Source organism: Trichosurus vulpecula, chromosome 9 (genome assembly GCF_011100635.1).
Source record: "Trichosurus vulpecula isolate mTriVul1 chromosome 9, mTriVul1.pri, whole genome shotgun sequence".
NCBI lineage: Eukaryota > Metazoa > Chordata > Mammalia > Diprotodontia > Phalangeridae > Trichosurus > Trichosurus vulpecula.
In genome coordinates this window covers 197,610,074-197,635,210 of record NC_050581.1, presented here as the reverse complement: position 1 = coordinate 197,635,210, position 25,137 = coordinate 197,610,074, and the positions used below count along the sequence as shown (strand labels likewise).

Here is a 25,137-nt window from a genome sequence, read left to right as displayed (position 1 = left end):
AGAGGACCTGAGCTTGAATCCCATCTCTTTCACTACCTGGGTTACTTGACACAAGCAGCTTCTTATCTCTGGACCTCAGTTTTCTCATCTGTAAAATGGAGGTGTGAGATCCCTCCTAGTTCTTAATCCATGCTCCATATCCTAAACCCTATTTTTAACAGAATTTCATATATTCTCCTGCATGATACCCTCTCATGCTATGTTTGCCTGGATGCAAAGTGAAGGGAAGAAATCTAGGTGTTTCACATCCACATAGATCACTCAAGATGCTCAAGGCCTTTGACCTTAATTGATTGCAGCCTTGGGCCCAGGATGGTGGGGATTTATTTTTTTTTACCATCTTGTTGGATTTTGTCTCTTTGCCTGAATAATAGCATCACGTCTGCTCTTCATTCTATTGCTTTAGACTGAGCTTTAGGCAATGTCTACACTACTAGGTGGTCCAGTTTTGTCTGGTTACTGACTAGTTGGTCAATATAAAGAATCCATTGGCTTTTTTTGTATAGACACAGCCTATGAGCCCCAGAGAGGGGCCAGAGGTAGGAGGAGTTACAGTAGAGATGAGGAGAGGGGCAATGCTGGCCATTTCCCTGAATGCTGGCTCAGAATTTCATGACTCTCCTTTGGGTTCCAGAGTAAGTCATTCTTTTAAACATATTGACTGCTTTGGTTTTCATAGGTGTCCATTTTTTTTACTTAGATGTAACTTTCAGAACCACCAAGGAAATCAACCCTGAGTGCCCCTTATATGTGGAAGCTGCTTTTAATGAAAACATTCATAAGAATTCATGGACTGATTGGTTTTAATGCGTATCATGTGTCATTTCAATGAACTGGCTGATAAAAAGGTCATGAGAAACTGCCTAATAAACAAAGAAATTTAGTAGAAAGTCGTTTTTGGTTGAAGTTGGTCAGGAAAAACAACTCTGCCAGACCATTCTCAGTAAATAAATGGCTTCAGCATCAAGTTTAAGTTTAATTTTTTTTTAATCTGATTTGTACCAGGACAATTTCTTCCACTTGTCATTTGTCCTGCATTCTTGTCACTCTGCTCTTCTTTACTTCCCAAGTGTAGAGACACAAAATTCCATATGAATGCCCAGCACACAGGAGGGTACAACAGGAAGGATGCTAGATTTGCCATCAGAGGATGGTTCAAATCCTGGCTCCATCACTTGTGACCTTGGACAAGTGGCTTCACTTATCTGGGCCTTGGTTTCTTTGTCTATAAAATAAATGGGTTGGGTTATTGGGGTTCTAATTTTTCTGATTCATGGACCCCTTTGGTAGTCTGGTGAAGCCTATGGACCCCTTTCTCAAAATTATGTTGTTAAATACCTAAAATGAAACACATAGGATCACAGAGGAAAGCAACTGTGTTGAAATACACTTATTTTACAAAGCAAGTTCACAGCTCCCAGGTTAAGACCCCTGCTCTAGATGAATGTTAAGCTCCTCCCAGCTCCAAAGCCCTTTATTGAAAGTGGCCCAGCCACTTTGGTGGAGTGTACTGGCCAAATATTGAAGAATCACTCCAGTGAAAGAAGTATGCTTCAACATTTTCCCAATGAAACGTCAGCTTTGGTTGGCCACTAGGCACCCAATGGCAATGTAACAAAGCAATGAATATTTGTCGATTTGAATTAATTAAGTTGGTATGTTAATTTCGAAGAAAAAAAATTGTGATCATGTAAGAGTGAGAGAGGATACCCATGGGTTTACTCCCTGCAAGACTTCCAAGAGTGATTTGATCAGGGACCTTGGGCACAAAGACTGAACAATCCCTGCCCTCCAGGAGCTAGTATTCCTGACACAGGAGAAATGTACACAGATAAATCAATGGGAGGGATGTAAAACACTATGCAAGATCATTTCCAAGGGAAGATTCATTGTGTCAGTACCACAGAGCCCACCCTAAACCAGAGGGAGTGACTTTCCACTTAAGAAATCAATTGCCTTAATTGCTGAGTCCAACCCTTGAAGGAAGGAAACCAGGCATGGTGTCCTAGCATCTGGCAGGAATTCCATTTACTCAGGAGAGGGGCATTCTGTTGTTCTGGCTTGGCTGAGTGATCTCCAAGCTCTCTTCCAACTCTACATATAGCACGGTGTCTAGCACACAGTAGGCACTTAATAAATGTTTAGTGATTGACTGACTCTTACCATTCCCTGACTAAATGAATTTTCTTTGGTCCAAGCAGTCAGACTATCAATTCATGAAGCTAACAACACAAGGTCCCTGAAGGAGATACCAAATTTATCTGTTTAATTGTCTGGTTATTGTCTGATAAAATATTTCCTGCTTGGCACATTAGTACCACCATGTGCCAAACCCAACAATGGAACTGAGTACAATGTATGAATGAATGAGAACAGAAGAAACACATTACCTGATAAGAATCTTGCCAAAATCCCATGGTTTTCTCTGGATGGATGTCTTTCTGTTGGCATAAATATATGTGTGTAGCTAACTAAGTGGAAATTTTTTCTGGTTTTTCCTCTTTTTCTAGTTTTCAAAAATGATACCCCTTCCTGTGAGAAAACTGAAGTTAAAAATAATGGTAAGCTTCACATTAACTTGTTTTCTGGGCCAAGGGGAGTTTTTTTTAATCATGATCAACTCAACTTTTTACTCCTGGAGATTGGGGAGGAGTGGAAGCTTCCTGGGGTCCAGAACAAGGCACACAATGCGGCAGTGATGATGGCTGGTTTTCTACGTAAGGGCACCTCCTCCTTGTTATAATCTGACTGTACAAACCCTGAGATCTGGTCTTTCTGAGGCCATAAAGATTGGAAGGTTTTGCCTGATGGGAGCCTGGGAAGCAGGTGGCCTGGAGGGCCAGGATAGAAGACGTCCTGAACCTTTGTCTGAGATTCAACCAAGATCTTAGTCAATCCCAGAGGCAACAAAATGGAATTAATTATCTTGTTTCCCAACTGCAGCACTGACTAGCAATGTGGGAATATGGCTGAGTCACTGAAGCCCTCTGGGTCTCAGCTTCTTAGTGGAGAAAGTGCAGGGTTTGTAGTCAGGAAAATGTGCATTCACATCCTGGACATTACTAACTGCTTGATGCTTGTCAGGTTGCTCAGATTCTCTGGGCGTCAGGTTGCCCAACTGTAACAATGGAGACAATGATACCTGGTCTAACATGAGTTTCTCTTAGGTAAGCACTTTATAAACCTTATTTGCTCTCTGTGTGACATTGGTTAGGTCACTTCCTTTGCCTAGGCCTCCATTTCCTCATTGTAAAATGAGGAAGAGGGTGAACTGTATATCTAAGATCTCCTCCAGATCTAAATCTAATGAAAAAATATCTAGCTCTATTTGCCTTCAAGCACTCATTTATGGGGTCATGGTGGAAGGAGTCCTGTCCCCTCCACCATTTACCAACCGTGTCACGTCAGGCAAGTCACATGAAATCATGGACCATTAGAGAGGAAAGGGATTCAGGGGTCATCCAGGCCCAAACCTTCATTTTATGAAGACACAGGCCCAGAAGTGACTTAGTCACACAACAACATCACAGAATGAAACTCAGGCTCAAACCAAAGCTTTTGGCCAGCATAGGCTAACTCTGGGGGCATGGTTAGCCCTTGGAGGGGTATACTTCAAGTGTCCAATCTAGGCCCAGTGGACAATGGCAACAATAAAAATGCCTCCCATTTGTACTTCCCAATGGGTTTTCTGAGCTTTCATCTGGATTCTCACAAAAATCCCATCTGGGAGACAAGATAGCCTCAGATGAAAGATGAGGAGGAAGTCAGTCAAAGCCCCACCAGGTTCAGTAGCTGGGGATGGTGCCCAGCTACTGACCTGGTGGGACCAACACTGAAAACAAAAGCTTCTCACTGGCACCACTGTCTTCTTCACCCCAGACCTGTGGTTTCAAACTCAAATAGAAACAGGGGACCACTAACGCAAGCCTAAGGATCCCTCTGGGCTACGTTCTGACTTAGTTTTAAAATGTAACGCTATCTATGTTTTATTGAATTTTTATTTATTTTGTTAAATATTTCCCAATTACCTTTTAACCTGATTTCTTTAGGAGGCACTGGAGAATGTTGTGGGCTACAGGTCTCAGGTTTGATCTCTCCACCCAAGACCGTAGCTCTGTGTATTTCTTTCACTCACAAAAGAACCCCACTCCCATGCCATGTGGTCATGCTGTAAGAAATTCCATAGGATTTCGGGAGCAGTCCCTTAGAACAGCATCATCCTTTGCCAACTCTGTGGTTCCACAAATCTGTCTTAATGTGACTTCTTACTGTCTCGGAGGTGACTAAGTCCCATTTCCACGTGCTGTTTCGGTTAGACAATGTGCTTTCCTCGCAATAATCCAGCAAGGTGAGAAGCGCAGGTACGACCTTCCCCATTGTACAGATGCAGAAGCTAAGGTTCAGAAGAGTCAGAGCTGGCCGGGGCACAGCTGCAGTCTGAGGTCTTCAGCTCCTCGACCAGGGCTCTTTCCTCCTCACCTGTGTCTCTGCTCCTAATCAGGGGCTCCGATTGGTGAGAGCTTAGACTGTCTGGAGCATTCTTCCCTTGGGAGGCAGTGGATTCACCTTCACCGGGGGGATGGGAATGATGGAGATTTTTGTATCTTGGTCTCCTTGGGCAGGCTGCTGAAGCCTTTGGATCCCTTCCCAGAAGCATGTTTTTAAATGCATTAATTAATTAATAAATATAATAATATCATTTTACAATTATTAGCACAGTTGGTCCTCACAAGCACCCTAGGTAGGTACTACTGTTACCCCATTCTACAGATGAGGAAAAGGAAACAGACAAAGGTTAAGTGACTTGCCCAAGATCACACAGCTAGTAAATATGAGACTGGGTTACAAAGAAAGCCAATTTTATTGAAATGCAGTTATCAATTTAAAAAAAACTAAGTTCATGGCCTCTTGGTTAAGAACTCCAATACCTTAGGGATTCCTGTTCAAGTAAGGGTTGCCCTAGGTGACCTCTGAGGCCCTTCCATCTCTGACATTGGAATCCCCTAGGAGATCTAGAAAGATGACTCCATTCAGTATTATTATTTTTATCATTATTAATTATAATAGCTACCATTTATATAGTACATCAAGGCTTGTAAAATATTATATGAATGATGGTTTTTTTATTATTATCATTATTACTATACTGTTGCATGCTTCTGAATCAGACCCAGTGAGGAAAAGAGAATCCAAGACATGGTATCATATAGAAATGTTCTCAGCAAATATACAAGCACACCATTCGCCTAGAGTATCCTGCTTTCTCCAATCTCCTTTAAGGCTCACTTTCTTTTTTGGTGCTGTCCCTGCCAGAGTTCAGGTTCTCTGGCTTCTCTGCCCAATGCCTCTGCTCCTGTATCTCTTAAAGGGCCATGTGGCACTAATCAGGTTCTCCCATTTTAGGACTCCAGGAGCTGCATTTTGCCAACACATCAGCCTTTTATACCTATACCATCCTGCTTGTGAAGAGTACCATCTACTTTGCCATCACCCTCTTTTTCCTGTACCAAAAGGGGGCGGCTGGGAGCTGGTGGACAAAGTAGGCGTGATGGGACGCCCTTCAGCTCTCAGAGAGGGGAGGGTCTGTCTTCTGCGGGAGGTGGCCAGTGGCCATGTTGTTGGCTCTCATTATTTCCATTTTGCTTAGCAACGCATGTTTGTTTTAACTTGGACAATGCAAGTTGCTTTCTTTTAGTCTGTTGGACGAACAGGAAACTTTAGGTTGTGAGAAATTTGTTCTTTTGGGCGCTTTGCTCTAGATATCTATGCACTGCTTTACTGATAGACCTCTCCCCAATAAAACCACTGAAGCTCTCTCCTTGCTGTGTCAGCTCTTTTAGTCCGACCTAGTCAGGTGCTACCCAGTGACGGGATGATGGTGTCTCACCTCTACGGAGCACTCTCAGAGGTACAAAGCACTTGACATACATTATTACCTTGGAGTCTCACAACAGTCCAGTGAGGGGAGACATTATGGGTCTAACTCACCCCAATTTACAGATGAAGAAACTAAGGCTCCCAGAGCATCAATGACTCACTCACAGCCACACAGCCAGAAAGTGATGGGGGCAGAGTCTGATCTTGTGTCTTCCTATCTCCAAGTCTCATTCTTTCCTGTACTATGATCTATATGAAACTGGAACTGGGAATTGGCTGAATTGGCCCATCATGATGTGATCTCTTCCTCTTGTTCATCTGTATCAATCAGGGTGCCCAATTATTTGGTTCCCAATGCCTTAGTCTCCTCTGGGCACTGCCGGGGGAATGAAGGAGGGGCTTTCCCTATGAGTTTCTCACCAGCTAGAAAGCCAGTAGTGAATAAGTGACTCATATTAAACATTTATTAAGTGCCTACTATGTGCCAGCCCCTGTGCTAAGTGCTGGGGATACAAAGAAAGGAGAGGAAAAAACCAAAACCAGCTCCTCTCCTCGAGGAGCTCAGATTCCTAGGAGGGAGACAACTATGTACAAACAAGAAATAAAGAGGATAAATCAGAGTTAAGGGATCAGGAGGCTTCTTGTAGAAGGTGGGGTTTTAGCTGGAACTTGAAGGAAGCCAACAGGCAGCAATGGAAGGACAGTATTCTAGGCATGGGGCATGGCTAGGGAAAATGCCCAGTCTAGAGATGAAAGGTCTTGTATGAAGAATGGCCAGGGGGCCAGTGTCACTGGATTGTAGAATATACAGGGGCTGGGGGGAATCCAGGTCTAAGCTGGCCTCCAGCCAGCCTGATTGCAGTATCATATCCCGACCAAGGCCTAAAGGAGCTAATAAGAGTAAGAATAGTGAATATGTATAATCTCATTTTATCCTAACAAGTCTGGGAGGCAGGTGCTATTTTTATCATCTCTATTTTACGAAAAGGAAACTGAGGCAGGAAGTGGGAGACTTGCCCAGAGTGACACCAAGTTTCTCAGGTGGGATATGAACTATGGTCTTCCTTCCTCCAGGTCTAGCACTCTATCTCACCTAGCTGCTGAGCCCCACTGGTGGCTTGTTTCAGTTATGATGCCTACGATAAAGCCCATGCTTTAGGACACAGGCTCCCTCCCTCACCAATGGAGGTTGTTGGTTGAATTTTCTCAAATGCATGATGGGAAATGACAGTGAGGACTACCATCCTTCCAAAATAGCACCTTCTCTGGAACAGTCAAATGAACTCTGCCACCTACTCTCTATGTAACCTGGGGCAGGGCACTCTGATTTCTCTATCTTCTCATCTCCAGAATAAGCAGCGGACCAGATGGCCACGTAGGCCCCTTCTGGCTCTAAAGCAGGCCTGCATGGTCCTGACCATCTTGGCCTCAGTTACCTCATCTACAAAGTGAGAGGGTTAGACAAGGCAACTTCTAAGGCTTCTTCTGGCTGATCATATCATGATCCTGTAAGTTATTTTAAATCTCTGGGTCTCAGGTTTTTCATTTGCCAAATGGGGGAAGGGCTTGGACTAGCACATCTCCAATAGCTCTTCTGGCTCTGAAGTGATGAGCCCACCATACTTGCATTATTGAGTGACATGAAGTTTTAAGATCTATTCAATGTTAACGTGCACAGCATCGAGACAGAGAGAGCCTTGGATAAAATCCAGAGAAGTTAGTTATGAGGCTGGTACTCTCGATCTTCTGGTGGCTTGGAAACAACACTCGAAGCCAAACAGACTAGAGTCACTCATCCCCCATTCCCAGGATGCCTGTGTTTTTAAGGGGGAAATGCTCCCAAGGCATAAGAAAATCCCAGGTGGAGCCAAGGCCTGAGCAAAGTCGTACAGAAAATTAAATCAGAGAGTGAACTTGACCAAGTCAACATAAAATCTTGGCGTCTCCAGCAATGGAACCGAATCCTTCCATTGCTCTCCCTTTAACTCTCGTAAGGGCATAGAAGGCTGAAGAGAATTTTCCATAGTCCATTTAACCTAATGTCTGCCTGCCAGCCCTCCACATACTTTGGGGAAAGTTGAGTCCTACTCACATTGAGGCCAGAACCATGAAGGGTTGGGTATGAGCACTATTCAGTGGCTGGGCATAGCAAGTCATGCGATCACATTTAAAGTGGGAAGGAGCCTCAGGGTTCTCAGCTGAACCCCCTTGCTTTACAGATGAGGGAACCATGACTCAGAGAAGACAGTGACTTGCCCCAGGTCACAGAGTTGGTAAGGGGCAGAAGTCCTGGTTTGGTGAGTGACTCAGTCCGGATCACGTATCTAGTCCCAATACTCTTATCTAGTCCACTGTCATTATACAAATTAAATGACTTCCCCTTGGTCACAGGGTTAGTGGAGGGCCAGGGATTCAAGTCTTCCTGTCCTTAACTTTAGCTTCCCTCTGTGTATGAGCGTTGACTTGATGGCTAAGGTCCCTCCCTGCCTTAATATTACATAATTACTATCCTAATGAAGGGCAAAAGAGGCAAATAATAGCCTTAAAGGTGGTAGAGAATGCTTGTGCTAATGTACATGGAGAAACCCTTCAAAATCTTGGATGCAGGGTGTAAGCAAAGTGAAAATGATACCTCTCAGGTGCTCTCAGGGACAGAGAAAGCCCAAACTCCTCCATCTGTTACTGGCTCGTTTCCTGATTAATTCTCTCTCTGGGTTCAAAGACCATCTAGCAGAGATGAATTGCAATGTCCTCAGAAAATACTTTGAACAATTCTCATGCAGCCTATATTGAGCAATAATGTTTAATTAAAGCGCATGAGTGTGTGTAGGTCACATACTCACATTCTCTTTCCCTGTCTCTGAGCTACAGTCAGCCATTGTGAGATTCCTGCCATCACATAATTCACATGCTGGCACAATAATTTCTTTGCTGGTCTCCTTGCCAACAGGCTTTTGGGAACAAATATCCCTGGCACCAAATTTGTAAGTTTGTAAGGCTGTATCTACCAGTGCTGAAGACAGCAGCTTGCACATTGTGGATATTTGCTAAATACATGAGAAATCACATAGAATCTATACATTACATATTTATTATCAGGTTAAGAGGAAGTAGGGAAAAGGGAAGGAGGGAAGAAGGCATGAGAAGAAAGCAGACTTCAGAACAAATGACACCAATAATTCCAAAGTGTCGAGACCAGCATCAACATTCCAGAGGAATAGCACAGCCTTCTGTGGAAACCCTCCAAAAGATCCCATTTGTTCTTAAAGGGACAGGGGAAGAAAAGGAGAGTAGAAAAGAAAAACAATCATTTTATTTCAGATTTTGGAGCTACTAGCTTATGCTCCTAAGGGTGTCCAGATCTTTTCACTCACTTCTCCTTTGCTTACTGGTAATAAATGAACGGTGAAATGAGCATTTTCATTCACTCCAATAAATATTAAGCACCTACTATGTGCCAAGCACCGTGTTAAGCACACGAATTAACATCACTTTCTTGGGGTTGATTATAAAAGCTGGAGGTAGAGGGGAAAGGAGAGTTGACCAGTGAGTCCCCTCCCCCACACCCTTCCTGCCCCAAACTCTTACTGGGGTTTGATTTAGGCTTCCGAAGGGGCAGTGGCTGCAGCAGCGGATGTGTGTATCATGGACTCCTTTGCAATGCGGTGGGTTGGTGGAAAGGGCTTGAGTCAAACGAGCCGCTATCAGTTGGGGACGTGTGATGGGAGGAGGGGCTGGGGTATTATGTGACAAAACAGGGCAGTTAAACCACAGCTAAACCTGCACCTTCTCCAAGGCCACAGCTAGTAGCAGAAAAAAAGCAGCCTATGTCAAGAGGCCGTGCAGGGGGGCTGCGGCCGGCCTCCCTGGGCCTCGCACAATGAGCTCTCCGTTACTTCTGCGGCAAGCTAAGAATAGGAACCATGTACTTACTATCAAGAGAGTCTGCTGAAGAACAGGCCCTGCAGGAAGCCAACACTGTGACATGACCCAGCTAAGGGCTCTGTGTCCCTCCTGAGGCCTCCTTGCAGACTGCATCCCCAGGGTTTTTTGAATGAATATCAAACCCAAGACAATGTCCAATCTTTTGGCATACACTGTGCATTCCAGTCTGAGCTACTGATGGGCATCAGCCCAGTGAGTTCTCTTGGATTCCTGTTTTCTTCACCTACTGCAAATGTTTACCTTAATTCAAGTCAACAAACAATCAACACATTCTATTTGCACTGGTTTAGAGGGCAGAGAGGCAGCCTCGGTCAGGAAGGCCTGGGTTCAAGTGCCATCTCGGAGACATATGGGCTGGGTGATTGTGGGCAAAGCTCTTCCCCTTCCCGTGTCCTGGGCTCTTCCAAAATGATTAGCTGCTGCGGAGGTGCTGGTCCACAGTGGCAGAAGGAGTTTCCTCCCTGAAAATGCCATCTCCTCTCCTCTGCACTGGTCCAATCACAGAGCTGAACCCTTCTCCCCAGAATGTGCAAGGCTGTCCGAGGGCACTGGGGAGGATAGGAAGATAAAACCCCTCTGGCCAAGGAGCTCATGTTCTATAGGGAGGAGAAAACATGTGCCCAAAATGCCCTGTGCCCCCACCCCCCAGGAGAAAACACCAGGTAACTAAAGGAGATCAGGGCATTCGTAAATGGTGGCCAGTGGAGGAAGAGGTCCCTGAGGAGGGGGCCCTGAGCTCTCCCTTGGAAGAAGAGAAAGACTGAGAGGAGAAAGCAAGCAGCGAGTCGGGAGCAGGCAAGGGAGACAATATGCAAAGGAGGAAGCTGGACCGCTGAGCAGGAGGCCCCCTCTGGCCACTGCCCAGATGGCCGGCGCACCTTGGATGCCCCCTCCCTCTGCTCCCCACTATGCTCTCCCTCCCTCCTCTCAAACACCATGGCCACTGAGACCCCTACCAACTCCTCTGACAACCACCTCGGGTGTTGTCACCAGCCATGGGGGTTTGGTGTCTTGCCAACTGGGCCATGTTTCTCCCCTTCTACCTCCCCCTCTAATGCACATATGTGCATTCACACACACATATACACATCCTTCCTACACACACATACTCACAAATATAGACTCACACATTCATCATCACACTCACTAATATACACAGACTCACACACACATCACACACACACACTCACATATATACATGCAGACACACAAATACACACACACAAATATATACATACACAGACTCACACAATCATCACACACACGCACACTCAAATTATATATAGACACACTCATCACATACATTCACAAATATACATACATACTCACCCACATGCACACACTCACAAATATACACAGACTCACACACACTCATCACACACTCAAATACATACATATGCATACACACACACATATATGTATAGACACATACACTCATCACACACATGCACACACTAATATATGCACACACATACTCACACACAAATATTTATACACAGACACACTCATCACACACAAATTTACAGACACACTCATCACACAATATACACATGCACAGACACACACTCACAAATATATATATACACACACACAGACACACATGTACACACACTCACACATATATACACACGTAAACACAAATATTTATACACACAGACACACTCATCACATGCAAATTTACACACAGACTCACACATTCATATCACACACATGCACATACACACACAAATATATATATACACATATAGACTTATCACATACACACACACATATGCACATGCATGGACTCACACACTCCTCACATACACACTCACAAATATATACATACACACACACAGACTCTCACACTCATCACACATTCATGAGCATAGACACACTCACCCCACCCCCCAGGCCATGCTAACACATGGCAGGCTGAGTCTGCCTAAGGCTGACACTCTTCCTGCACAGCATGCCTAGCTGTCATTTGCTCTCAAAGAGGACGTGCTAGTTACCGAGGCACTAACAGACTTAGGACACAGAAACCATTCTCTGATGAGCACTGACTTAGCAGCCATTACCAGCAGGGATGATGAACCTGAATTCCCTTCAGCTCCAAAGGGATCATCTTTTTATGTTGGCCTAGAAAAGGAACAGGACTGGCGACCTTTCAAACAACTGTTAATGAGTTCGACAGTTTAGACTTAGAAATTTAAATAAAGAGGACCAGGAAGGCCTTGCCCTGTGGAAAGGGCAACAGGTTGGACAAAGAAGAGAGAAGAGGCAGAAATGGTTCCACGGGGACCTCCCCCCCCCCCCCACAATATGGAAAGGGCCAGAAGAAGAGCTGCAGAGTGTTCTCTAGGGAGGGTCCAGGCAGGGATTTGGCCAAGAAGAGAGGCAGGCTGTGAACTGGTCTGGGAATCAGGAAGATCTGGGCTCAGGCCCTGCCTCTGACACATCCTGGCTGTGGGACCCTGAACAAGCCACTGAACCTCTCAGAAGTAGGACAACAAGTGGCAAAAAAGATGACAACGAGCACTGGGAACCGACTGTGCTCACCTGGGAGCTCTCTACTCCAGTCGAATCAGGCCCCAATCGGGGCCCGTGCCTACCCCCTCAGACTAGCGATGGCCTGGATAAAAAGGCAGCAATGGTGATACTGAGTATGCACTGCCTGGCTCATGGACCCAGTGAAGTAAGAGGTCAGAGCCAAAAGTTGGGATGTTGCCTTTTATTAATGTTTTTAAACTGTACAAAGACCTCATATGCATGAATTAAAAAACACACAAGGACATGTTATTTTTTAAAAAAGAAATATAAAATAAATCTATGAGACAAATAAAACAATTCCATTCTGTGAGTCCGAAAAAAAATCCACGTACTTTTATGTTACAGAAGATGTGTTAGGTGGCTATGCTACAGCGTCTACACATTAGGAATACAGCACGAGACTTTCCCAGAGCTCCCTACCACTAGACCAGGTTCAGTAGCAGACGACAGCACAGACTGTTCTGGGACATTATCTCACCAGCCCCAGGCAGGCAAATGTACACGCGTGGGTCGAGGACAATCTTCCATGAGGTATCACAATAAATAAATCCTTGATTAGCAGGTGGGAGTGGCTTCCCAGGGAGAGCCGGCTACGCTGGGGGCCTTCACACACCAAACGCAGACGGACACGGGACAGTCTGGAGTAGTCACAAGAAGCAGAGGGGATCAATATTCATCATTCCTGTCATTTCCCACTCTTTTATTTAGGTTCCTATCTTTTCTTGGTAAGACTGTATTTTTCACCCAATTACACATAATTTTTAACATTGGTTCCAACTTCTATCCCTCCCTTCCTCATCTCCCCCCCACCCCCCGCCTGAGGCAGTAAGCAGCCAATATAGGGCATACATGAGCAATCATCCCCTACATCTTGGCATCAGAACTTATCTAACAAAATACAGTGGGAAGAGTGAGAGCACTGGAGGGGCTGGTAAGGAATGAAGCCTGTGGTCATCGTGATTTTGTAAAGCAGCTTTTCCTTCCAGAGTTACATGATGGGGCAAAGCTGGCGCCAGTAAAACTGGCTCAGCCTCCTTCTTCTGTGTGGGCTTCTAGAGGGCCCTGAGAGGGCCTGGCATTGCCTGCCCATCAGGGATACCTAGAGCAGAGCAGGGGCTTCGAATCAATCCCTACTCTTCCATCTTAAAAATTCCCATATCCATGATCTAATGATCAGGGCAACAGACAAGGCAAAGAGACCAGCCCCACTTTACAGATGGAGAGCTTGAAGCAAAAGGGAGTGATTTAGCCATGGCATCTACTTGGTAGGGAAGCCTGACCCAGTCCTTGGCATGCCAGACCTTCAATCAGCACAGTTCCCTTCCTCGCTGTCCTACCCGCCTCGCCACAAAGACTGGGCAAAAAGAGAGATTTCTTATGCCAGCAAATAATACCCACAGTGTTGGGACACCTGGTAAAGACATTTGCAAATTCAGCTCCCCTCGGGGAGCCTGGGGATTGCCACCTACAACGCTTTCCCAAGCACACCCACAGACAAACAGTAAGATATTTCACTCCCTGAATATCAAGGCGATTTGTTGACTGACTAAAGGATATATCTAGGTAAGGCTGTGCTGGTCAGCCCAGTGAAAACCCTCCCAGAGACAACATTTGTACTTTGGGGCTCTCCCCCTTTGTTTCCAAACACTTACTTTCATCAAAATAATTCTCACAGCTACAGGACTGGCTTTTCACTGTCCTGTTTTTCTTCAGATTCTTCATCAGAACCTATGTGGGAGAAAGGAAGAGGGAGGGAACAAGCATTTATGAAGTGCCTACTACGTGCCAGACACTGTGCTAGGTCTTTCACATACATGATCTCTCTGGATCCTCACAACAGCCCTGTGAGGCAGGTGCAAAGATTACCCCCACTTTACAGACGCAAAAACGGAGGCTCTGGAAGTTGAAAGAACTAGACGGGGACGTGGCGTGGATGACAGCATGGCTGCACCAAGGGCCACGCCAGACTAACCTTGTTCTCCATCTCTGCCAGGGTTACTAACATAGGGAGTCCGGTGAATGCTATCGATATGGCTTAACCAGAGCTCAGCAAAACTTTTAATAAAGCATCTCATACTGTTCTTATGGGGAAAAGCAGTGGAGAGCTGTGGGTCAGATGAGAATGCGAGTCAGTGGACTCAGCTGGAACCAGGGAGCAGTCCTTAATGACAAGTGACAACTATTGATGATCCCCATTTTATATATGAAGAAACCAAGGCAAACAGAGAAGTGACTTGCCCAGGGTCACACAGCTAGGAAGTGTCAAGGTCGGGTTTGAGCTCACCGGAATCTCTCAGTGGCTGAAATATGAGCTGCCCACCTCACCTACAAGCCTGTCACCTTCAAGTGATATCAGAACAAGGCCAGGACCACCACAAAGCAATCTGGAATCAGGCCTCCCACCGCCAGGCACAGACCCCACCCCAAGAAGGGCAAACACCAAAAGGAGGCTTCACACACAGCTAGCCCTCCCTGGGGCTCTGCTGTGGCAGTGATGATCTAAAAGCAAGCAGACACCTGCGGCCCAGAGGGTAGATGGCCAAACAAACCATGGCGAGGGGAAATCGGGTGACTGTGGAGACTTCCGAAGACTGGGCAGGTTGAGATGAACTGACAGCGAAGAAGGATGAGAAAAACAACATTTACAATCGTGCCAATGGAAGCAAAAGCCACAACCACCACAATGGCTGTCCACACAGCGCTTCATGCAGAAGCAGAAGGTCACCGCCGTCCTTAGGAGACAATGGAGGGAGCTGGGCTGGGCTGGGAGGTGATGGGGACGGCACACCACACACACTGTCAAGCCGGGCCACTGGCTGGTTTTGCTAAAGTGCCTTCTTCTTCCTCTTTCTTTTTATTCTTTGTTAGAAGGAATGGTCCACTGGGCAGGGGAGGGGGACAGATAAATGAGGCAAAAGCAAAAAGTAGCAATAAAAATTAAACATTTATTAAAATATTATCATGGAAAAATCAAATAAAAATAGAAATCCCAGCCTTACAACAGAGTGGGTGGGATACGCTGGGGAAAACCAAAAAGATCAGCATGGGCCAAGACTTTATAATGCACATTTATTCCTGGCTCCTCTCTGTCATTCTCACTTGTAATATACACACAAGAACCTACACACACAGATGTGTAGACCCTTGTGTACAGAGGCACATACGTCTACATTCATCTCTGGTAACCAATGACTTGCACTGGCTCCACAGACCGCCTGGTCTGAGCATCTGCCCCCAGAAGGCAGGTTAGGAGAGGCCGGTTACTGGGCTGCACCCTCCCCACCCCAGCGAGCTGCTGCACTGCCTCCTCCGCTGTGAGAGGGCTGCAGCCCTTTGGGGCGCCTGCTTTCCGGTTAAGGTGGCTGGGGGTGGGGGGCTTCGACCAAGAAGGAGAAAGGCCGGCTGAGAACTTGGAGAAGAGTTCTACCCCACACTTTCACCCTGGCCATGGTTTATGCTTCAGCTCAGAAACTGTGCCTTTGGTGTGAAATTAGTGGTTTAAAAAAATCCCCCACAGGACGCAAGGAGCAGGAAGTTTTGTTTCTCAGCTGTACGATCACAAATCATACATGATCTTTGGTGTGGTTTAACTGCTTTCTTCTCTGGATGTTGGTTTTTAGGGTAACACCAATAATCTCTCAGGCTCATTCAGCACCAATAGCCCCATCTGGCCTTTGACAAATGCCCTTAAGCCTGGGCAGTTCTAGAGCCTTCCAGCTATGATCTCTCCAAAACATGGCTGAGTATTTTCAGGATCCCTGGGTCTCAGCTGAAGAACAAAAGCACTCCCCCCACCATGTCTGGTCACCTCCCACAACTGTGACCCAACTCCAAGGCTGCCACGATGGTGCTCGAGCTCACTCAGGTGGGTCTACACCAAGAGGCACAAAGATCTCTGTGCCAGACTTTGCTTTCCCAGGACCAGCCCAGCTGAGTACAGGGAGGCTCGTCATAGAGAGGCCAGTGGGAGGTGATGAATTCAGTGTTTCCATGGCAGAGGAAAAGAGTATCCATGGCAACAGAGGAACCAAAGCCATGCACCATGCCATTAACTGGTGTCTCACAGCTCTCAGATCAGTTCACATTATAGCCCCAGTGGTGATCTGTTTCTACAGTCTTTAGTGATGCCAGGAGGCAGCATTTCTTCACCAACACCATGGGTCTCTCAGGAGAGAAATCTTCACACAATTCCTGAAACCCAGTGGCCAAAGGTCTGTCTACGTTTCCCACTGAACAGAAAGATCCCACCCCCCTCCATCACACCTCTAAATGAAGATGACCACACACCTTTATACACACATAACCATAAGCAACAAGCCACTGTGGATAGCTGGGTGCTGAACTTGTAATCAGCAAGCCCTAGGCTCTGATCCCACCTCACGTACTCACTAGCTGGGTGACCCTGGGCATGTCCCCTCTCCCCCATCCCCCAGCTCTGCACTGGCTTTCTGAAGCCCAGGGACAGCATCCCAAGCCAGTTCCAGAAGGTCCCCTTTCTAGGGAACATTTACATTCCAATGTGTTTCCAGGACTGGAAACTCTAGAGGTGGCAAGGACAAAGAAATGCAGAATTAACTGGCCTGGCTGCGCTCCACCTTCCTCCTTCCCCAATGCCTCGCCCAGCTGCCTGGCTACAGTACCATCGATGCTCCCCAGCTCCACCAGGTGGCACTATGAGCAAAGCGTAGCCAGTCTGAGGGGCTCCCCAAGGCCAAGCTGAATCCTACTGTTTGTCCCTTCTGGGGCAGGCCCCTGGAACTCAGGGATTGGGCCCAGCCAGAAGCACTGAGAACACCCACCAAGAGAGTTTGTGTGGGTCCAGAGCCTCCTCCCTGCCTCCTCTGGGGGGCCACCATGAACAGCGGCAGGCAGGCAGAAGTACCAAGCTGGGGGGCTTTCCCATACAACAGGGGAGCCAAAGCAACAGCCAAGCACCCTTTACCTGCTTCAGACTCAGGCGGGGAATAAAACTGCCCATCCGAGAGACCCCCAGGCGGCTGGATGAGGGCTGCCCTCTCCGAAGCATCCTGAACCAGCAGAAGTCCTGGAAGAGAAGGGATGGAGAGGCTGGGCATCAGTCTGCCACACTGGGACAGAGAGCTAGTGCCACCTAAAAATTCTTGCCAACAGGTACCCACACCTGCATGTGGCTGTGAAGGGGGTGAGTTTGGAAAGCTCTGGAACGTCCCTTCCTACTGCCTGGCACTTGTTAGTTTTGGATTGTGTCCTTGCTGGACAGGAAGAGTGAACAGGGAAAAGGATTCCTCACTTTTACATCAATGACATCAGAAAGAAAAGTCCAATATCTGACCTTTGGCTCCATGAATCATCTGGGCTTCCTGCTCAAAGCCATGACCTCAGAGACCGCCACAGGCCCATTGGTCAAAGAGCAGTGGCTTTGACGTGACTCTGATACACACCAGGCCTCAGACACGGGGGATCTCTTGACCTCCTGATCCTCCTCTAAATGCTGAAAGGCATGTTTATATTTCCTGTATCACTAGCACTCAGCCCCCTTCCCTCTAGACTCTGCTCTCAGGGCATGGCCAGCAGGATCTGTGTCATACAGAAAGAGAGCCCAGATGCCAGAGCTGGGTCACCCGCAGGCCATTCCAAAGCCACCAGCCTGATGGTTGCTAACAGCATGAGATGCCAGATAAGGGACAGAATATGGACCGGGAGCCAAGTGGCCCAGGCTCCAGTTCTGGGCCCCAGAGGCCTGTGGAAGGAAGTTGGCACAATTTCTCTTAGAGTGGCTGTGACTAGTGCACCTGGTAAACTGTAAGTGGTTATTCTACTTGGGAACAATCAAATTGGTCTTGATTTTGTCAGGGGTCATGACTAGAGTCCGGGTCACGGGAAGAAAGGCCTCCCTCTCAGATGGATCAGGAGGAACATTTGCTTTCCTCCAGAGCTGCTCTCTCTACTGCATCTCACCCCAAAACAGATCTGATTTTATTTTCTCTGATTCATCGTCAACCATCGACTAGCATTTATTATGCACCTACAGTATGCCAAGCACTATGCTGGGTGCTGGGGCTACAAAGAGAAATGTGTGCCAGTCTCTGCTATCAAGGAGACTACTACTGGCCAGGGGGCAGGATCTACCTAGGCAGGTGGAAAGAAAACATACAAAGGAGACTCAGGATAATTGTGTGGGGAGGCTCTAGCATAGAGGGGAAGGGGAGGGACAGACCAGAGAGCCTTATGGAGAAGGCAGTGGGTATAGCCCTGGAGAAAAACAGGGACTTTAAGAGCAGGGAGGTGAGAAGGAAGTTCATCTGTCATGGGGGTGGCCTGGGCAAAGGCATGGAGATGGGAGTTATAGCTTCATGGAGGAGGAAGAAGGGCAGTTGGCAGGACCAGAGCATACGAGGGGGGTAATGAGTAATGAGGCTGGAAGGGCAGGTCAAAGCCACGTTGTAAGGGGCTTTAAATGTCAAACAGGCATGTATACAAAAATTCCCCAAAATGACAGCTTCGTGTATAAACACAAAAACTTTGTTAACAGCCTTTTTTAAAAACTCACTTGACCTTACTCCAGAAAAATAAAGATGACTGAATTCAACATACTGATATGGTTACCTGATGTTTTATTTCATTTTGAAAGGGAAGCCTGGTTTCCTGACTGCACTCAGGGGTCTTGGGCCTAAAGCACAAAACCCTCCACAAATAGGAGGATCAACACAACCCAACCTTGGGCCCCCATCTGCAATAAACAGACCTGTAGGACCCACCAGACGACAGGATCAGGAAAGCCTCCCAGGCCCTCCGTGCCTCTGTAACCTTTGGCCCTTTACTTCCCTGCTACAATCCAGACAGGCTCTGTGATGGCTCCACCACACCAAAGTCCTAACATGGTATTCTCCCCTGACCCAAGGCTAGCAAATTGCAACCTCTAGTTCTCCTACCAGGGGTGAAGAACCTGTGGCCCTCTAGGTTCTCAAGTGCAGCCCTTTGACTGAATCCAAACTTCACAGAACAAATTCCCTTAATGAAAGGATTTTAGGTCAGACCTAAACCCACTCCAAGTCTCCCCTGAGTAAAAAGCCCCTTGTGCAGACATCTGACTCCTCCTCAGGCTACTGTCCCATCCCTCTCCTCCTCACGAACTGCTTGCAGCTCCCCACACTCAGGCTTCTGTCCACACCACCCTGCTGAGGCCTGACCTTCTTCTTTGTGACTTTCATCCCCTTGACCACTCTCCTCTCCCAGCCTTTGTGCCCCTCCCTTCACAAGAATGAATCCAACTCAGCCAATCCAACGAGTTCCTTCTCCTGACTTGATCCTCACCCACTCTGCTGCCCCTGCCCAGCCAACCTCGGCCTCTGCCTCAAGCATTCCAGCCTTCTCTGAAACTGTTCTGGAGCTGCTGACCCTGTTGGAGGAAACCATGAAGTGGCACTGCCCAGGCCTCTCTGGACTCTTGGGTCCTTAGCAGTGCCCAACCACCCTTTGGTCCATGTCTGACTGACTCACAATTCCGGGCCCCAAAGGGCTGCTCTCGAGCTCCAACTCCCTTGGCCCTCAGTCTATCTCTGGGAACCTCTGGGGGACAGTATAAGGGAAGATAAGGAAATTCGCCATGAGGGACTTCACTCTCCTTAGTAGAGATGGCACCTTCTCTATCTCTGTCCCTGCCTTCTTCCCTACTCGGCTCACCCATCCACTTCTGTCCTCAGGCCCACCTGCTCCCATCTACCCCAGGGGCTGGCTCTATCCATCAGCCCTCCCACTTGTGCATCTTCAATCTCTCCCTCTCAACAGGCTCCTTTCTCTCTGGCTAAAGATACACCTAGGTCTCCAATATCCTTAAAACAAAACAAAACAAAATGAAAACAACAAAAAACACCTCCTCAAGCCATCAGTTTAAGGGCAAGATTAGAGAGAAAGTCCCATTGCTCCTCACTGCCTCCTCTTCCTCACAGCCCCACCATGTGGCTTCTGTCTCTCCTCTCCGCTCCCCAAAGCCACAGTCCCCACAATGGGCAATTCCAATGGCTCCTTCTGCATCCTTCCTCAAGCTGGTCACCACTAAGCACCCCATGTATCTCCTCCCTCAGTGCCTAGGGCTTCTCCTAATTCTCCTGGTGAGGGCTGCTAGGGGCAACAGTGGAGGGAGTGCTAGACCTGGGGTCAGGAAGACCTGAGGGCCAAAGCAAACTTTAAAAAAAAAAAAAAAAAGAACAAGAAAACAAAATCCTTTTTAGAAAAAGAGGCAGAAAACTTTAAAAAACAAGAACAAGCCACAAGGCAAACAGAAAGGGAGAAGAGGAAGGTGGCTTTTAATTGGCAACTACGCTGAGAGAAAACAGAGGGGAGGAAGTAGATAACTGGACCAAAGAGCAGAACTAGGGGAAAGGGGCCGCCCAGGGGAGGGGCGGGGGTTGGGAAGGAGGGGGAAAGAATTAGTGGGAAGAAGCTGCCTTAAAGGAGATGAAGCAAAAGGGACTGAAGAAATCAAGGGGGTAGCCAAGAGATAAACAAATGCTGATTCACAAACGCCAAAACAAGATCAGACACAAATGGAGCCAGAACCCAACACTTGGCAGTGTAAATGGGAATGGATGAGACAATGGCCTCCCTTCCCGGGGTCCCTCCCAGCCCCCAGGTCTGCCTGTCTTCCTGCTGCCAGCCACCTCCCCCCATGGGATGCCCCATGGGGCTCCTTCCCAGCTCCGCATTCTTCTCTCAGCCCACATTCTGTTAATGGCACTGCTATGGTGCTGCTCACCCAGGAGCCCTTCTGCCTCTTCCCTTCTCCTAGCATTCAGTCAGTGGACAAAGTCCTGCTGATTTTCTCTCCATGTTCCGCCCTCTCACACGGCTGCTTCTCCGGGCCAGGCCTTCCTGTCCTCCCACCCCCAGGCTCTCTCACTCCCCACCCAGCCTCCAAAGAGCTGCCCTACCCCGCTGACCCCCTGCTCAAAACTCCTCCCTGACCACTGGGTAAAACACAGCCTTTTGGGCCCAGCATTCAGGGCTTTCCATGAGAGGGTTCCAACTTATCTTTCCAGCCTTCCGATCTCATAAGTTCCAGCCACAGTGCACATCAGATCTTCTGTATGCTCACCCTCCCCTACCTAATAGATAACAATACTGTGCATTGACGTAGCACTTTAAGGTCCTTACATCAACCCTGGAAGTAAGGTGCTCATATTATCCCCATTTTATAGAGGGAGAAATTGAGGCAGGCAGAGGTTAAGTGACTTACCCAAGGTCATCCAGTAAATCGGAATCTGGCATTCCATTCAAACTTCTTGCATACAATCCACCCCATCCATGTCACCAAACTCTGGCCTCCCCTCAGCCCTGGGAAATCCTCCTCTTTCCTCAGGCCCTACTTCGGTGCCTCCTCCTCCATCAACCTTCTCCTCATTCCCAGCTGAAAATGAGCACTACTCTGTCCTCATCACACTCTGGAGCTTGCTTATTTGCGGGGAGGGGTGTGCTGTATCCCCCATTAGCCTGCCATTGTTCATCTTGGTCCCCTGCCCTTCACACGACATCAGCCTTGCTCAGGGAATATACTTATCAGGCATCTGTGAACTGAAGCAGGTTCTTCTCTGATCCCGAAGCATCTCTACTTTATACTACTCCTATGAAGTTCTTGTGTTCTTGTGTGTGTGTGTATGTGTATGTGTGTATCTATGTATAGACATGTGTGTGTATATATATGTAACAAACATCCCAGCCTAGATTTCATTAAAATTGTATTTTGATATCAGTTTATTATAAATCTATTAAGTTAAATTAAAGTTAATTTATTTTCTTATATTACTTGTTTGCTGTTTAATTTATTTTTATATTATCCAATATCTAACTGATTAAATTGGTGGTTATTAATAAATGACCCATATTATAAATATTAGAAATGCATTTCTAGAACATCTATTACATTATATGTACAGATCCATGCCCCATTATTCCTACAGTGTGACAAGCTCTAAGACAGCTGGGGCCACGTTTGATTGGTTCTGGTACCTCCTGGAGCACCGAGCAGGGATAGAACGACTGAAAGAACTGATGAATGTGAGCCCGCGTTCCTGCAGAGCAGATGTGGCCCACCTCAGCAGCCTCTGAATGCCCAAGTGGGTTCCCAGGGAGCTTCCTGGGGCCCTCCCCAACCCAATCCAAGCCCCTGAGCCGTGAGCGGGGAGCTTACTGTTGTCTTCCTCGGCTTCTTGAGGCAACACTTTGAAATCCAAGAACCAGGTCTCGATCCAGGCGAGGATGAAGGAGATGATGGGTAGCACATAACCAAAGGCCCCCTGGGAGAAGAGCTGAAAGATGGAGGGAGAGGAGAAGGGTCAGCCTTGGGCCTCCCAGGAGATGTCCCTGGCGAGGGAAGGGGGCTCTTACCTTGGAGAGGATGACTTTGACTAATAAAAAGGCACTCGTCACAGCTGTCGTCAACTGCAAGAGAAAGCACGGAGCTCAGTGCAAATGCTGATAAAAGTCTCGTCATTGACCCAAGTTGTGTAAGAAGTGAGAAGCCCGCTCCAGCTCCAGTCCCCTCGTGGCACCTGGGCCGGGCCTGAGCCGCTGGGCCTGCTCCTCACTTACTAGGCATCCAGGCATGTGCCTTGATTGTGTCCATGGGGTAATATCTGTGCCCCAGGTACAAAATCCAACAGCCGGGAATCAGAGCACTCTTGGTGAGTCGAGGAAGGAGAGCAGGCCCACGGTACGTGGCAGGGCACAGCCCTCTCTCGGCTCTCACCCTTATCTAATATTTGAGGACAGGCAAAGATGGCTAAGGGTCCATCAAAGTGTCCCTTATTCACATAATTTACCCTGAACAGGGGGTGAGCAGCAAGTTGGCCAAATGCCTAGAGGAGCAGCTGCACACACGAGGACAGCCACTGCCCAGAGGAGCTTTGTCTGCTCTCTGGACCCCTGCCCACCTGGAGACACCCCCCCTTTCCTCTCTGGCTTTCTTGAGCCTCACATTTTGTCTCCCCACCAGAATGAGAAGAGGGACCATCTTGTTTTCTCATATTTGAACCCCCAGCACCCGGCTTAATAAATGCTTTATTTCTCTCTAGAACCAAAGAATTCACATGGATGGCATTACTGAGATCCCCTAAAGCAATCCTCTCATTTTACAGCTGGGGAAACTGATGATCAGGGAGGTAAAGTCACTCACTCAGGGTCAGAACCACAGGATCCCAGACTGGAGCAGGAAGGGAGGCTGGCAGTCACCTAGGTGGTGGCCAGATGGCAGAGGGGACTAAGCGCCCAACTTAGATTCTGGAAGACCCAGGTTCAAATCCTGCCTCAGATGCTGGCTAGCCCTGTGACCATGGACAAGTCACTGACCCCTCTAGGCCTCAATTGTATCATCTGTAAAGTAGGGCTGCGAGAGCACCCGCTTCCCAAAGCTGTCATGAGGACGGAGGGAGAGAATCCTTGTAAAGCCCCCAAAAGCACATGCTGTGGGTCAGCTTCCCTCACCTGGCCCAGAGGCTGGATCTGGGTCAGGGCTCCCTTCTTCTGTGGGTGGGCACGGTGCAAAGGGGGCTGCCAGTTCCAATGGCATATCTCTGGACACCATGTTCTCCAGCCCCAGGGAAGGCAATCTTGCCTTCCTCCCACCTGCCATGGCCATCTACCTGGGCCCCTGCTCTCCCCTGATCTGTGTCCTTGTCCTCAGATCCCCACAGGAGAGTAAAAGCTCCCTGGGAGCAAGGCCTTGATCATAATGATTTTTGTATACACAATTCCCTCCTTTAACAGGCACTGAAAAAGTGTTTGTTGAGTGAATACCAGAGAGCAGGGAACTGGACTCCAGAATCTGGGTTAAAGGTGATACGAATTGCCCATGGCTGCCACTACAAAGCATCCAGGGAAGGATTCTGAGCCTCCACTTTGTCATCTGTAGAACGGGATGATAACAACATCTGACAACCAGAGATGTCCACAGCTGGGTCTAGGGCACTAAATGCCTGAGCCACACAGTAGTTTGTTCCCCAGATGAGACACGGATTAGGATAAACCTAGCCTCAGGAGACCATCAGAAATGCACCGAGAAATAAATGGAAGAAAAAGAGAAGATAGGAAGATGTCCACTCAGAATCCCAGAATAATATTAATGATGATAACAGCAAATATTTATATAGTGCTGACTATGCAGGCACTCTGCTTCACAAATATTATCTCACCGAAGGCTCAGAAAGGCCCAGGGCATCTCTTTTTACAGACTAGCAAACTGAGGTAGAGTGGTTGCCTGCCCAAAGGCCTAGAGCCAGTTTGTTTTCCCTTTCATAAATTCAAGACTCCCCCAGGGCAGGAAGAGGGGTGGGGTGACCAAATCCATGCCTTCAGTTCCTCCTCTCCTTCTCACTTCCCCCTCCTCTAGATTTAGGGTTGCTGGCTGAAGTCAAAGCAGCTCTAAGCCTGGGGTCCTTGGGAGCTTCACTAACAACAACCTCACTGCCACACAGATTTTTGTTCCTGGACCCCTTCAGGTACATACAGCATGAGGTGGGGGAGGGCATGTCTCCTTGTCAGTGGCCTATTTGGCCTCTCGAGCCATGGGACAAACCCAGTCATTTCTTCAGTAGCAGGTGAAGGAAGCCCCTCGAGAACTAAAGAACCCAAGCATGCTGGAGTGCCCGCAAACAGAGGGTTGGTGGCGCATCGATGCCAGCGTTCTACCAAAAGGCAAACTGGACCTCCATCGCCTCCAACAACAAGAGACCCTGAGGTGTGAAGAGGAGATGCCACGGGTCTCAGCACCCAGCTAGGCTCACTCATCACTGTCAGCATGGGGGTGGGGGG

The 25,137-nt window shown here is 47.7% G+C and overlaps 2 protein-coding genes across 2 annotated transcripts in view; one reads left to right on the top strand and one right to left on the bottom strand.

Moving 5' to 3' along the window:
• LOC118830593 (T cell receptor gamma constant 1) overlaps positions 1–5,807 on the top strand; it is a 93,692-nt gene extending 87,885 nt beyond the window's left edge. The window contains exons 5-6 of the mRNA XM_036737478.1: positions 2,511–2,561; positions 5,404–5,807. Coding sequence (XP_036593373.1) covers positions 2,511–2,561; positions 5,404–5,543 — 191 coding nt within the window. The 3' untranslated portion in view covers positions 5,544–5,807. The remainder of the gene's footprint in view (positions 1–2,510; positions 2,562–5,403) is intronic.
• Positions 5,808–12,522: 6,715 nt separating this feature from the next.
• Positions 12,523–25,137, bottom strand: part of STARD3NL (STARD3 N-terminal like) — a 55,330-nt gene continuing 42,715 nt past the window's right edge. The window contains exons 5-9 of the mRNA XM_036737540.1: positions 22,717–22,770; positions 22,520–22,637; positions 17,297–17,398; positions 14,007–14,082; positions 12,523–12,992 (exon numbers count right to left, since the gene is read on the bottom strand). Coding sequence (XP_036593435.1) covers positions 14,030–14,082; positions 17,297–17,398; positions 22,520–22,637; positions 22,717–22,770 — 327 coding nt within the window. The 3' untranslated portion in view covers positions 12,523–12,992; positions 14,007–14,029. The remainder of the gene's footprint in view (positions 12,993–14,006; positions 14,083–17,296; positions 17,399–22,519; positions 22,638–22,716; positions 22,771–25,137) is intronic.